Raw genomic sequence first — 16,054 nt, forward strand, 5'->3', positions numbered from 1 at the left:
AACCATCTTTCCAGAATACCTGAAGGGCATTTTTGTTGTTTTGTTTTTAAAATCGTTTGTGAATTTGGGGGTTTTGATCTTTTGATCTTAGGTTTGATCTGGTGCTAGGAACGGATCCAGGGCCTCCACACACTAGGAAAGCAGCCCACCACTGAACTACTTCCCAGTCTCGGTGTACGTGGCCACCACTTCCACTCCCCTCCCAGTATCATCTCCCATGCATTCCAGTGCCAGTGATTTCCCCCTCTCAAAATCTGGCCCAAATATTCAACTTCCAGTCTTTTCTCTCCAGGCCTTTTCCTGAGTCACCCCCCAAATATTTAGACAAGCTCTAAGTTCATCTGTTGTAGGATATTTTGCTGAATAACTTTACCTCCCTCTGGACAACTGCCTAGATGTAATCTCACCCTTTCCTCTGTCTCGGCCCCACCTTTGTGACTTTGGATCTATCTGCATCTGTTTTCAGTTTGGCTCCCTAATGTATGAGTCTTAAGGAACCCCTTCTCTTTATCGTATGTCCAAGAAATGCTTGTTGATTGACTGAATACCCCAGGTGCCACACAGAAGAGTTCTTTGGGGAGCATAGCTAGTTTTATTTTTTTTAATATTAAAAAAAAAATCTCAAGTAAAAGAGGGAATATGATATGTCTGATCTTTCTGAAACTTTAAGGCTCTGTCAACAACTATTTGGAAATAAATTCTCAGGCAATTAGATCATGATAGTTTGCTTTCAAGCAGCAGAGAGAGATGAATATAACCTTTAGAAGAAGAAGAGGGGGAAAAGATGTGAAGGCTGGAGCCGGAATCTGAGCCTCTCGCTCATGCTGGGCTATTGCAACACTCAGAATTCAAAGGCTTACGAAGGGAAAAGTTGGCTTGGGACGGCCTAAGTCAAGCATTGGCTATGCTCTCAGAACACTTTTTCCTAATACAAATCCTCAACTCTCCCCTCATCCCAGTACCAGCAGTACACACTTCCTCTCAGGAGCTCATCTGTGCACAAGCTTCACGCTGAAAGATATTCAAAGATGTCTGTGCCAAGCATTGAGGTTGGGTCCCCAGGTTCCACCTAAACTGGAATTTCCAATCTGTTTCAGAGTTCTTAATTACCATTCAGTTTTGTCCTAAGTGGATTTTAACCCAAAGTGTTTCTCCATTGCTCCTTTGTTTGTTTTACTCTTGCTATTTCATTTTGTCATTTAATTAGCATCCTTACCCCAGCAACATTTTCTGGGGTGGTGGTTTTAATACATGTGCACAAATTACTTGACATGTCTCACTTCAAAAGGACATGGAGGCTGATGTCTAATCAACACTGATGTAGACAGAAGTGAGGTATATTGGAATCAGGGTCTGTCTTAGCCCACTGTCTGTTCCCATAACAGAAGATGTGATCATGTGTGATTTGTAAAGAATAGAGACCTATTTAGATCATGGTTCTAGAGACTGAGGAATTCTAGCATCATCAACAGCAGCAGCAGCAGCAGCAGCAGCAGCAGCAGCAGCATGTGCTGTGGGGAAGTAACATTAAAACAGAGGAAAAGTACAACGGGATGCAAGTTAGTAACCTGAATTCTAAGAACCCACTCTTAAAAGAACTGCCACAGTCCCAGGGGAGTGAGAATACCTTCATTCCCTCAAAAATTACCCCACCCTAGGAGAGCAGTACTCCCTATGACTCTCTGAAGGCAAAGCCCAAACACCCTCGGAAGGTCTCACCACTTTTTAGCTCTTTGGCCCGGCAGAGATCAAATTTCAGCATACATAGGCATTTTGCCAAAAGATGGGTTTTGGTTTGGTTTGTTGATTTGTTTGGTTTTGAAGACAGGGTTTCTCTGTATAGTCCTGGCTGTCCTGGAACTCTCTCTATAGACCAGGCTGGCCTCGAACTCAGAGATCTGCCTGCCTCTGCATCCACCCACTGGGATTAAAGGTGTGTGCCACTGCCAGGCATGAGTTTTTGTTGTTATTTTGATTTGGTCTCACTGTCATTCTGGCTGGTTTGGAACTCACAAGGTCCTTCTGCCTCACCTTCCCAAAGACCAGCACCCAGCTGGGCCCTTAGATTACAAACTCCTGACATGAGACTGTGAAGGCTCTTAGCAGAATCCCAGATCTATGTCACTCCCAGCTTCCCACCCCAAATTTGTGAGAGATAAGAAAGTTTTATTGCTTCAGTTCACTAGTGTGAGAATAATCTGTGTTGCAATAATAGATAACTCATTTCCTCTGTTGAGCCTGGGTTGAGCGCAGGGGTCTTTCCATGTTGGTGGGTGTGCCTCAGAGTGTGTTTTCCTAGAGTAGCTTATCTCTTAGCATCTGTTGTCATAAAGCTGGGGCCTGGAAATGTAAGGAATGTCTTTCAGTAACTGCAGGAGGAAAGACAAAGGGCCCTGAGTCAAAGGCCCACACAATCGTGGGCCTCACCAGCTCTTACCGCCTGTGGCTTTGGTGATCATGGACAAACAGTTTCACTCCTTTGAGCCTCAACCTCTTCATAGAAAAAGGAGAGCTGGTTTGACATCCAGTCCTCCAGCACATGTCCCATGGGACACCAGTGCCTGGAAAGGAGGGTATGGACAGCCCACAAAAGGAAGGGAAGGGTTTCCAGGGCCAATTTGGTCGAATGTATTTGGGAACAAGCAAACTAGAGTTAAGCAAATCCCTGTTGTAGAAGCATGTGATTGCTGGGTGACTTTTGGGTTTTTAGCAAAGTGTCATATAGGTCTAAACCATTTTTTTGAAACATTCTTTGAAAAATGCTGAGCCGATGGTTTCTAGGGTGCCTCTGCTCGGTGTCTGTTTCCACATAACCCCGCCCCCCAGGGGGCTTCTTCAGTGAGCCTGGTTCTGCTCTCTAACCGGAAACATGGTGAATGTACAGCATTCACTAGAGTCTGACTGTTCTTGCTTCCCATCTTCAAAACCTCGGTTCTGAATCATACAATCCACAGAACATCCACCTCTGAGGAGAGGAAGGCAAGAAGGAGGCCATGTGGTAATAATTCACATTGTTCCTCTTGCCCAATCAGTGTTTGCTAATGACCTGTATGAAGTAATGTTGGCAGATGTTATCAGTTCTACTGATCTCAGATCAAAAGTCTGAATACAGGAAAACATGGCAGGATATGGTTGTTGGGTCTCCAACATTCCTGTAGTGTAGAAGCTAGAAGGCTGAAAACTACACTTCCCAGATAACATTTGCAGCAAGGAGGTTGAATGCATGTTGTGCTATGCCAGTTAACCTTGATCCCTTGAGATTTGGAGAGTGGAAGTGTAGCAAAGAAATCTAAGTTTGGGGCTACTTATGTTGCCAACAAGCTCCTGAACACAACATACTGAAAGGGAGCGTCTTAGTGTTTCACTGTTGTAAAGAGGCAACACCATGATCATGGCAACTCTGTTGTTTTCTTGGTTTTGTTTTTGTCTTTTGGAATTCTTTCTTTCTTTTTTTTTCTTTCTTCCTTTCTTTCTTTCTTTCTCTTTCTGGAAAATTTATCGCAGCTCTCCAACCACGCATTGTTTTTTCTTCTCAACATCTTGCTCTGCAGCTCCCTTCACCCTTTTTGCTTGGATGCCACAGAGGAGGCAGGCATGGGCACAGGCCGTGAGGAGACTGGAGACTGACAAAAGCCTTGAAGTTCTCTTCTTCCATGATGACTCTGGCCTTTTCCTTTTTGTACACATTCTGGATGGGCATCACGGGTCCTGTCAGCTGGGTGGCCAGTTTAAGTTCTTCAGCAGAACTGTCTCCCTTCTTTGGAGCAGAAGGCTTCCTGGGGAAAAGTATGATCTTGGAGCGTACTCCTTCAGGCGCTGCACAGTGGCCTGCAGTGATTCCGTGGATTTGTTTCACCTTCTTGGGTCCACAGAGATGCTGATGGTGCGAGCCATTTTCTTGTGGATACCAGCCACCCTGATTTCCTCCAGGCTGAAGCCCCCGCCAGCCCGGACCTTGGTGTGGTATCTAACTGTAGGACACCTCACGATGGGCCTGATAGGACGGGGGACAAGGGGCCATGCATCGCGCCTTAGCCTGCCGGGCCTTGCGTCTGTGGATCTTGCTTGTCGCCTGGTTGAACCATGTGTCCGCTCGCTGCTGCCAGTCCTTGTGGAAGTGGGGCTTCAAAATCATGGCCTTTCGGCTGGGTGCCATGGCTGCCTCCTATACAGGAGAACCGCCTGGCAGAAAGGCGGTTTTGGTTTTTCAAGACAGGGTTTCTCTATGTAGCTAGCCTTGGCTGTCCTGAAACTTCCTCTGTAGATCAGGATGGCCTTAAACTCAGAGATCCACCTGCCTCTGCCTCATTGTGCTGGGATTAAAGGCGTGCACCACCACCAGGAGGATCATGGCAACTCTTATATAGGAAAATATTTCATTGGGGCTGGTTTACAGTTCAGAGGTTCAGTCGGTTATCACTGCCATTCAGGTGCTGGAGAGGTAGCTGACAGTTCTACATTTGGATCCACAGGCAGCAGAAAGAGAGCCTTTGGGCCTGGCTTCAGCTTCTAAAACCTCAAAGCCCCCTAGTGACACACTTCCTCCAACAAGGCCACATCAATCCAACCAGGCCACACCTCCAATAATGGCACCCCCTATGAGTCTACGGGGACCATTTTCCGTTTAGGTAGTTTCAGCCAGTTTGCAACTTTGTTTTGTCCCAGAATACCCAAGTGGTTTCTGCTGTAGAGTGAACCCTAGTTGATATGCAATTCTTACCGAGACTACAAGGAATTCCCATCAGCTTCAGTGGGCACTGAACTAAATAGACCCAGTTTGTCTCATGTTCCTCAGTGTCGAAGGCTTCAAAGGGGACAACTGTACAGCAGTCTGTCCCTTTCTCTTGCTATCAAGGAGCCAGTAAGGCCGTCACAGTCTGCATCAGTCAGCAGCATCGGATCGGAAGTTCCTCAGACACTGAGGTCTCTCCTGCCTTTTGCTCTCTCTTTTTTTCTTTTTCCTGTTTTTCTTTTTCAGCAGGTTCTTAGTACAAAGCAGGCCCTGAACACCAGATTCTTCTGCCTCAACTCCCTGAGTGCTGGGATTGTAGGCCTGAGCCACCACACCTGACTGCTGCTTCCTTTCCTTTGGCAATGGTCTCTCAAGATTTCTGATAGATGGCTCCATCTTTCTGTAACCCCCACTCAAAAAAGAAAAAGAAAAAAATGCAGTTTGAAACCCTCTTATTTTAGATTAAGAGAACTGGGAGCCAAAGATATGTGATTTTTTTCCAGTTACATAATTTCTGTGTGGTAAATCTGAACTGCAATCTCCTATACCCTGTCAAGTCAAAGTTCTTACTACATCGTGTTGCCCCCTCCCCCACCTTCTGTTTTCCTGTTTTGTTTTTGAGGCAGGGCCTTGCTATATATCCCAAGTTGGCCTTGAACCCACTATCTTCTTTCGTTCTCAACCTCCTGAGTCCTAGGGTTACAAATGTATACCACATCTGCCTCACTTCTTGATTCTCTAGACTCTTGTTCTTCTTTTCTGTTTTAGAATTAAAATTCCCATAGGCAAGTTCCTCTAATCTACTTCTGAACATCCCAGAAAACACAGATAGCCCTTACAGAAAACGCTCATCAATATTGGCTGAGACTATACTCATAGAGCGTTCGACTAGTCCCAAATGGCCATTCCTCCATTGTTAACTAGAATCCTCAGCCCTGAATGTTCCTTGGCCACGTAGACACCTAACTCATGATCGTATTTCCCAGCATGCCTTGCCCCCTGTTCCGGCTGTGTGTTTTATGTGTGTGGCTTCCAAGTCACTTCTTTGCTTTCTCTTCCTCTCTTCTTTACCCTTGCACTTGACTTCGATGGCAACATAGATTCAACCATGGGGAAGAAAACCGTATCCTATGGGAAAACAAAGCAATATGTTATAAAGAACAGATGCCCAGATAACTTTGCTGCAGCAAAGCCACACCGATTCACACTTGACCTCTGGACTCTTATGAGCTAGGGGAGTGAGTGAGTCTCTCGGGCACACCACCATTCTCATGGGCTCTGGACCCAGCACTGTGGCTACCACGTGGGACCTTACAACCCAGGTGGAAAACAGATTCACAAGCAGCTTTGCTGCAAGGCAGAAGGAATCTAGACCCAAGCAACAGGACTGGGGCTGCTAAGGAAGGATTGACTGGTTCTAGCCTAAGAGACTAGGAAGGGCATTTTGCACGTGGAGGGATTCCGTTTGCATGACCCCTTGAGACATCAGTAAACATCAGTAAACATGAGCAGTGGGGGATGTGCTGCTGGGGAGCTTCCATGAACAGAGACAAAGAGAGGTAGGTGCATGTAGCCCCAGAATGGGTAGACTGAGAACCCGGTCCACGGATGGTGCTGGGGCTAAAAGTTAAGCCAGGGCTCTCTCAGAGGTCTGTGTGCCAGCCAGAGCTGAAATGCTCTCTTTTAGACGACAAGGAATCACAGATGTTTGAAGAGGGACGCCATTCCACACAATGTGTGGGTGTCAGCTTTCATGAGGAAACCATAGGGAAGAGGCAAAGGGCTCCAGCCAACCTTTATCCAATGGGCAGCTGGACAGAAGGCACTGGGCAAGACTCCACTCAGAGCCGCTACCCAAATGTGGGGATGAAAACGGAGCAGCCAGAGACAAGCCTGTTTGTAGTGTCCACAAAATTGGCTACAGTTACCCTCTTCTGTTTTTACTTTCAGTTAAGAAATTACCAATGTGGGGTGGGGGTGCTACATGTCTGGTATATTGTAATTAAGATAAAACAACAGTTAAGGCCTGGATCCCACATGTGCCGACCCCCACCCCCCAGCAGCCCCCACAGGACCGCAGTTCCCATGGCTTCCTTATTTCTATCACATCCCCCTTCCCCCTCCCCCCAGCCCCCCACCCCGGCAGCCATGTGCTTGCTGGAAATGCAGTATGGCTGGGGTTCTTACTGTAGAGAAAGGTCTGGGCTTCCTAGCAGTCCTGAGAGCAGATTTCTTAGGAACCAGGAGACAAAAGGAGCGGAGTAAAGAGCATAACGGAAAGTGTGTGTGTGTGTGTGTGTGTGTGTGTATGTGTGTGTATGTGTGTGTGTAGCCCTCCTGCACCCTCCCACCCCCACCACCCCCACTCCCACTGAGGTTTCTCTTTCAGGACTGTTCTAGCCCCCTTTTCCCTGTTCATCCACTGGACCACTCAATTCTAGGAGGGAAAATTAACATTCATTATGCAATTTATCTCTCTCCTTTTAATCCAGAGTGTCTGTCTCCAAGGTCCCTACTCAATAATTAATGTTTGTTCTCATTTTCCATTCTCCAGAGTATCTATTCTTGAACTGGAGGGTCAACAATTAACACTAATTATGGCTTTTTCCTCCCTCTTCCATTGGCTCTTTGGATTTCAGGTTTGCTTTCTCAGCCTAGGTTCTGGGCGTGCCGGTGACTGCTTGTGTGCGCTTGCGCACAGACGCACAGGCGGCTGAACCGCTGCAGCTGCGCAGACCCATGCTGTCCATTCTTTGGCAAACTCTGATATACTTATTGTCACTAATAGATTAATGAAGCAAAATGAATTTTAAAGGGTAAAGTATTTGGAAATGAGTTTAGTGGGTAATTTACCTGGAAGATAAGTCTCTTCAAGCTTAAATTTTCCAAGCTGCTCTGTGATTTCTTTCCCCTTATTATTCCCCCTCCCCCTTCCCGCTCTCCTCTCCTCCCTCTTCCCCACCTCTGTCCCTTCAGTCTCAGGTTTGTCATCCTTACCCTCTTCAGCCATGAAAATAGATAGCATTGTGTAAACTCATTTTCTTTTTGGCTAACAAGGACAGCCACAACAATTCTCACCCAGGTGACTCTAGCAGATTAGAAAAATAAAATAAAGTAAAATAAAATAATCTGTGAAAATGTCCGTCTCTGGGACCAGAATCCCTCTTGTCTGCCCTGATCCCAGCCAGCCTTTGGAGGCTGTGGCTGGAGACTGAGGCCTAGGGTGTCATCTTACACTAGAGCGCCACTGCACGTGGCCGTGGCCGGCATCATGACCAGTGCCCTCGTTGAGCAAAGACTCTGAGCTCGCGGTTTCAGCACCATGAGTCCTGCAGAGCTTCACCTTTTAAAACCTTGAATAAAATCAGCCTTCTCAGGACAGTGGTGGCGCATGCCTTTAATCCCAGCACTTGGGAGGCAGAGGCAGGCGGATTTCTGAGTTCGAGGCCAGCCTAGTCTACAGAGTGAGTTCCAGGACAGCCAGGGCTACACAGAGAAACCCTGTCTCGAAAAAAAAAAAAAACACAAAAACACAAAAACACAAAAACAAAAAACGTGCACCACCCCCCCAAAATCAGCCTTCTCCTCAATGTCTTTTGAATCCTAGACCAGCCTTCTCTCCACAAGCATCCACACAGTTTCAAAGCTATCCGACTCATCAAAAGGCTTAAAACCAGGCTCTCATTGACCTTATATTTCCCCCCAGTTTTAGGGTAAAGAAAATGGATTTTTTCCCCAAGTTTTTCATACTCTTAGTTAAAATTCTTTATTGTTTTATCAGTCTATGAATCTGTCCATTCTAATCTCCTTTATAAAGGGAAAGGGCCCAATAACCCTGAAAAGTCAGCTTTTTCTTTAAAAAGTAACCTGGACTTCTCAGTATTATTCAACTCACAAATACATTATGTCACGCCTAGACCACCAGAAATACAAAGTCCCCCCAAATATACCAGTAAGTAGAAAATTCCTATGATGATAAGGTGACCACTGTCCCCTACAGTGGGCAGAGTTCAGCTTGCACAACTACAGACTAGGAAGCTGTCTAGAAAGTCCTCTGTGGCTTGTGTCTTAACTGGAGAACTGAGGGCAATTCTGCCTCTCCTAAAATTCCTTTTCTGTTTCTTTCTCCCACAGAGAGAGATGCAAAACTTCATATCTCTTCCTCTACCCACAGACATGGCTGCCCGTTTCAGACCAGGGTGAAGGGATGATTACACAGAGGCTCTTCTCCTAAAAATAGTCTTTGGTGAAGAGGAAACTATGTGTGGTCTTCCTTGTTCATCTGGGGGAGGCAGCAATGAATCCTGAGTGAGGGACCTGCTGTATTAACAGCAAGCAGCAGCCTGAAGCTGGGGCATAGCCGAGTAGGAGGGATTGCTTTTCCTAGGGCTTGGAAAAGTGGGAGACAAGACACAGTCATGTCCTCGTGATGGCAAGCTCTGACAGCAGGATGCTGACTGGGAGGCTGGCCCTACCTAAGCTATGTCTTGGCTAGCATCCTCAGTGGGGAGTTTCTGGGTTTTTTTGTTTAACCTTTACGTAGAAGTGACAGATATAGCAGCTCTTAAATAGGAGCCCTGTCCTGAAACGATGAAGATAATTAGGACAGTGGTGACAGTCCTAATAATAACAGTTGTGGTCACAGACGTGCCAGACACTGGGGCCTTTCTTTCATTGTTCCCCTTGTTCTCATACAGTTCCTCTTCTGGTTTTCAGAGCAGGAGATCTTTGCTTGGCTCCTTGATTTGCTCACTGATCATAAGAAAACCTTCTTACCTTTTCTGCTATCTGACACCCCACCGGCTATACACTTTGTTTGTAAGGAGATAGAACATTACCCTGAGCCTAGGGGATGCTCCCTGAACTGATTGCAAAGAAAAATGTGAAGCATCTGTTGTTAGAGTCGTCTATAGAATTGTCATGCGTTTTTGGCTTTTGAGAACTTTGTTTTACTGAAATATTTTAGATTAAATGGATAGGACTCTAAAAATAGCACGTAGTTGATGGGCTTTGTGGGTAATTTATACACCAGAAAGTCAGTTTCAACTCTTTGAAAGGATCCTTAAAAGTCAGGGACACATTGAACAGTAATAAAAAATAAAAGCATAATAAAACAGGTCTAGGGACATACTGAATGACATTTTTTTTAAAAGCATAATATTTTTTAGAAGAAGTCAGGAATAGGCTGTGGGTACAACTAGCTTTTTAGAATGTTCACCTAAAGGTAAATAGAGCACCCATGGGTGCAAGAAACCCCTCAGCATGGTCCTTCCCGGGACCTTGGATCTGCTGTTCTAGCTACAACGATGGACACAAAGGAAAAGGCGCACAGAGAAGAGAACTTTTTTACTTTTTTTTTTTTTTTTGGTTTTTCGAGACAGAGTTTCTCTGTGTAGCCCTGGCTGTCCTGGAACTCACTCTGTAGACCAGGCTGGCCTTGAACTCAGAAATCTGCCTGCCTCTGCCTCCCAAGTGCTGAGATTAAAGGTGTGCGCCACCACCACCCGGCCCAGAGAGGAGAACTTAACACTATATTCTAAGGCTCACACAGATTTTAAGAGAAGGGAATTTCTCTTACAATAAAGCTTAAAACAATAGCTTTTCTTTTGCTACAGTAACTAAAAGTTTTTACTTTCATTAGCCAGTAATCTGTAACTATCCCTTTCTGTTCCATTGCCCTTTGGACTGTGTGTGACTGCAGCAAAAGATTGCTCCGGGGTGCTCTGTCCTTGAGGGTGCCTTGTCCTCTTGGTCTCTGTCTTTCCTGCTCCTTCCACACACTGTCTGAGGATATCACCACTGTTGATTTCCCCACAGTTCCTCACTTGAAAATCAACATAAGCACCACCACTGGAACATGAGCCACAAAGGGTATGATAAGGTTATTTTACAAGGCACAAAGAAATTGTTCATTCATTCATTCAGCCAACACCACATGACCATCTGCTAGCCACAAATACCATGCCAGACGCAGTAATGCAATTGAGAGACAGAGCTGTGCCTTAAAGGAGACCACAGCAGCAGATGAGGGAGCTGAGCTGAGCACAGATTATGATGCACGGAAGTTGTTGCTTTTGGAAGGGAAGAAAAACCCATAGCAGAGTTTCTATGGCTATGTGTAGGAACTAGCCAAATGGAAAAGAAAGGATTCCAGAGGAAAAGAGACTTCAGGAGTATTAGGGAACATAGCAGACCGGGAGAAGTGCAAGCAACTTGTCATGCCTGGACGGCAGGGTACATAACGGGAGGGGAAGAGAAAGTAAGAAATGGGCCATCCTGGGCAACCAAAGACAGTATCCCAAAACATGCTTTTGAATCTTAGGACAAGTCTTCACTAGAGGGTTTTGTAAGTCATTGATATTTATTCCCACACAATTGAAATTTAAATTCCATAGTGCTGCTTAGATTCCATTTTAGGCTTGGTAAACTGCCACGAGCCTCTGGACTTCTCCATAAAAGCAAAAATTATGAACTTTTGAAAGAAGTATGTATTCCTCAAACCAAAAGCTAGACCCATGAGACTGAGCTAGGTCTAAGAACTATATGTAAATAAAAGGACCGATATCCCAAATTGGAAGAAAAACACTGCTCTCACATTTGCAAGACATGTCCATATTTAAATTCTAACTAAGTTTCTAGACAGACTCCTTAGCTGGACTTTCTCGGGCTATGTCTTTGGCCTGGAGGCCTTCTCAGGTCCCTAGCAATTGTTTAATATGCCTATCTTATCCTCCTTCCCAGCCAGAAAAATTTAAAAGGAAAATGTGTAGCACAAACAAAGCCTTAAATCTTATCCTAAAAATCTGATAATGGCATCACCAGCAGACATCTCGGGTCTTGGTCTCCTGCATTCAACAAACAGACTTAAAATTTATTATACTACTCCATAGGTCATAAGCATTCTGAGTCACATCATATAAAATATTTTTAGACATTTTTAAGGAAAGGTCAGCTACACTTCAGTCTCCTTCCTTTTATAGTTATGTTTACCCTGGGAAGAATTTTTTTTTAATAATCTGGAATTTGCATTTTCCATTTATGACCAAAACACAAAACCTTGAAGGTACCAGGGCTGACAAGGGGGCTTTCTCTTACTTGTTTCTGCTGAGTCCAACAAGACCCTGCACAAAACTGTTGAAGGCAAAGTCACTCTGAGGTCTGTGTAAGAGCAGATATATCACCTGCCTGACGATGACCCTGCGGGATAGGAAGGAAATTCTATGACAGCAGTCTGGTGATCAAAGGGTGTGCTCTTGAGAAATGGAGTGTGGAAAAAGGCCCTGAACAGATTTCAAGAGGCTCCTGCCAGCACCTCCAACAGCTTCTGCCCTGGTAACCATTTGGCCACTTCGGAGCCTGCAGGGCCAGTGTTTACCAAGCCCAGACATGCACGAATGAAGAAGGAGCCAGGTGGCCCACCTGTTCTGATAAGGCGGTTCTTTGGAGTTAGGTTTCTATTCTGCTCCCAGATGGATTCCATCAGAGTTTCTCCCACTCTGGAAAATAAGTAGTAGGAGTAAATATAATTGTATTTCATTTTTATTTAAAACAGAAATTTGGGAATTAAACATTATCAACACAGATTTAAATAGAAGGAAATCTAAAGGCGCCAAGTTCCATGCTAAAAATCTGATGCTCTCTCCACCTTCCAGTGTCTGAGTGTTTGGTGAAGAACGCCATGACTTGAAGAAGGCAGAAGGGCTGAGGATAAAATCCGTCTAGGCAGGGTTACCTCTGAATAGCCTGGTTATCTAGTGAGGAACGCTATCTCCTCACTAAAAGCCGGCGGTTAGATTAATGGAAGCATTTGAAAAATCTGCTCAGTCTTCCTGGTGGGCAGCCAGGGACTGTGTTTTCTGTTTATCTCTATAGTGGCAGACATGTTCATCACAGAAAGGCTGTGTGCGATTTCAAGCAGCCGGAAGTAGAGCTGAAGTAGTGTGAGGTCTTTGGTTGTGCACAGCAGCTCCTGAAACAGGAAGAACTCTCCCACCCCCTCCATTGACAGTCTATGGCCTGGGTTGCACAAGAGGTGGACCTCCCCTTGTTGCTCTAGAAGGGAGTTTTACCACTCCCCCCCCACACACACACACATTGCTTTATCTCACAGAAATGCAGCTGGAGTCTCAGCCCCTCCTTGACAGCACGGACCTCAGTAAATTACCAAGGTCTTGACCCAAGAGAGGAGAAGCCCTAAGTGATTTTTCAGCCTCCTATCTAAAGATGTGTTTACATTTCTTGAACTCAGGCTGACTGACTCACTCTCCTGCTGTTGCAAGAACTTCCCTTATGCATCAGGATTTATATATTTCATTTCTGAAAGATCCAGGATCCTTTCTAAGCCACTGTGAAGTGAACCTCATCACAACAGAACTCTGTTGGGTGGCTCTGTCCAGGTGTAGTGTGGAAGGAAAGCACAAGACACAGCTCAGGACATCTGGGGTCTGGTTTCTGGTCCCGCTATTTTAAGGTGTAGGCTTGAGGCTACAGAAACACATTCTCAGAGCCTCAGTTTCCCCCATTCGATTTAAACTTAAGATGTGTTTTAAGTTTATACAGTAGCCATTCTCAAACAAATCAGGAAGAAAACACTAACTGAGGAAACAGAGGAAAAGATGAGCCTGTAAGAGACAGATACAGTCTTAGAATCAAAAATGATGATGAGGGGCTGGAGAGATGGCTCAGAGATTAAGAGCACTGACTGCTCTTCCAGAGGTCCTGAGTTCAATTCCCAGCAACCACATATGGTGGTTCACAACCATCTATAATGGGGTCAGATGCCCTCTTCTGGCACAAAGGCATATATGCAGTCAGAACATTGTACACATAACAATTAAATAAATCTTTAAATAAAAATAAAAACAATGAGAATACAGGTTGTCCTGTGGCTACAGGTACCTCAGGAGCGACTGATGAGTGTTGAGAAGAGGAGGAATACATAAGTCTCAGGGAAGAGACTAAACATCAGCAGAGCCACATGCACAGATAAATTTCATTCCCTAAATGAACATCCATTCATGAACGTTACCATTGCCCTGTCTTACAGCACCATGGAGTTTGAATCCACAGATTCAATCCTTCCATAAAACTTTACCAGTTGGAAGCTGGGTATGGTGACAAGTTCCTATAAGTTCAGTACTTGGGAGATAAAAGAAGGAGGATGAGGAATTCAAGGTCATCCTTGGCTACAGATAGTGTTTGAGGCTAGCGTGTCTACATGAGACCCTATCTCAAAATACCAAAGAGGAGGGTGCAGGGGGTAGAGAATGTTCAATGGTTGTTAGGAACACTTGCTGCTCTTATGGGGGACCTAAGTTCAGTTCCCAGTACACACATCAGGTAGTTCACACCTGCCTGTAACTCCAGCTCCAGAAGGGTCTGACACAATCCTCTGGCCTCCATGGGCACCTGCATCTACAGATACAGACCTGTGAGCATTGGCACACACACACATGTCATTTTAAAATTAAGTAAATTGTAAAACTACAATCTCCATCAGTTGCATGGCCAGTTGTGCCTCTGGGGTCTTAGCTTGCACAGCTGTGGTAAGCTGTCACAGGGACGGTGACAGAAATTATAGGCTAATGCTATGTTGGCTCATGTGGAGGGTGTCATTACGTCCCACAGGCACAATGGCTCACTCTGCTGCATCATCTCGCTCTCCTATTTGGCCTCCACCTCTGAGGAGCAGGGGACACCTCTCATCTCTCCCTGAAAGCTTTCAGAAGCATTTTCCTATTTCAGCAAAGTGTGATCATACAAAGTTTATATTCAACAGCATCAGCAGTTTTGCCCCATCAATATTTCTTTTTTAATTTCAGCTTTATCTGAATTCTGATAGCACAAAGAATCTACTTTTGCTCTTTTAAATACCAATCAAAACAAGAAAGTCTAAATTTGAATATAAAGCTTAACCCCACTCAACAAGGTGTTTCAACATGTCTCCAGAGACTATGGGTGATACCGGGTAATGGCGTAGGTGTGTTTTATAATCTTTAATGCACATGAGCTGAGCTCGTATGGATATGGTTTGTATGAAAGCTCATGAGACCGAGATCTGACACCTTGATGCCCTTTCTTTCTGATTTTCACTGTAGCAAACACTGGAGTCAGAGCCAGTCTTCATGGGAATCTTTATGAAACCTCCTCACGTTTGGCTCAAGCAGCAGAGAGTCAGGTACAGTATTGACTCTGAATGAGCACAATGCTGGGAGTTAAGACTTGTCTGGGGTTCTTGTCCTAACTTGCTGTGTGACCCTGAGTGAGCCTCTTCATCTCCTTGGGCCTCATTTGTCTCAAACTGTACTGTCACCGGGTTCCTTTACTCTCAAGCTTGGAATTTGGATTCTAGTGTGTGTGTGAAGAAGCAAAGCAGACTTTCCTCAAACTTCTGCAAAGTCAGAACGAGAATAAGAATATAGACATCAGCAGCCCCAACCAGAGGATCACATTTTCTTTCCAAATCAGGAGAGAAAATAGCGATTGAGTTTGTTGTTGCTGGTTGGTTTTAAGTCATCAAGGATAAGGGGCTGGGGAGATGGCTCCATTGATTAAGAGCTGGCCACAAAGGCAAGGTCTGAGTTCAGATCTCCAGACTCCACATAAAAAGCCTGGCAGGTACAGCGGCATACATCTGTAATGGAGGCGCTGTGGGAGGTGATCAGGAGACACTGAGCAGCCAGCCCAGCTGAATGGATGAGTCCCAGGTTCAGTGAGAGACTGTTTCAACAAATCACATGGAGAACAATAAAGGGAGACACCAGATGCCAACCTCTGGCCTCCATACACATGCACACCCACGGGCACGTACACCACACGTGCACACACACCATGAACACATACACCACACACATGCACACAGCTAGGATAATTATGAAGAAGGAAAGTGCTAATTTGGATGGCTTGAGAATATCTAATGTTTCCAGGGATGTGTGCAGACTTATTGGTGAGTGGACCTCTATCTGAAGCTCTGAGGGTGACATTCTCTTCTGTCTCTCAAGAGAAGCTAGTGCGGGGTCTCTAGCGCTGAATCCAGGGACTGGGAATACCTGAGGCAGATGCTACAACACTGCTCCAGGGGACTCCTAGGTCCCTCCCCTGTCTGACAACCTCGAGGGCAGGCTCTCCAGTCCTCTCTTATCTCCAACTCCTGCTGCTGCTGGCTTTTCCTCTCCTCCCCAGCACTTGGTCACAGTCAGAGCAGAGATGAGTCTGTTTGCACATATGTTTGAACTGACCTCTCAGGTTAAAATGCCAGGCCTGAGTCAGGCCCCCACTAAAGAAAAGCATAGCTAGACCACTTTTCCACTACTGAAGAACCAC

At 45.3% G+C, this 16,054-nt stretch overlaps 1 protein-coding gene and 1 pseudogene across 1 annotated transcript in view; one reads left to right on the forward strand and one right to left on the reverse strand.

The window, feature by feature from the left end:
• Positions 1-16,054, forward strand: part of Kiaa2012 (KIAA2012 ortholog) — a 116,345-nt gene that overhangs the window by 41,926 nt on the left and 58,365 nt on the right. The window contains exon 12 of the mRNA XM_028765732.1: positions 14,830-14,909. Coding sequence (XP_028621565.1) covers positions 14,830-14,909 — 80 coding nt within the window. The remainder of the gene's footprint in view (positions 1-14,829; positions 14,910-16,054) is intronic.
• On the reverse strand, positions 3,496-4,156 carry LOC114619695 (annotated as a pseudogene).

The sequence above is a fragment of the Grammomys surdaster genome, unplaced genomic scaffold (assembly GCF_004785775.1).
Source record: "Grammomys surdaster isolate TR1022 unplaced genomic scaffold, NIH_TR_1.0 165, whole genome shotgun sequence".
NCBI classification, from domain to species: domain Eukaryota; kingdom Metazoa; phylum Chordata; class Mammalia; order Rodentia; family Muridae; genus Grammomys; species Grammomys surdaster.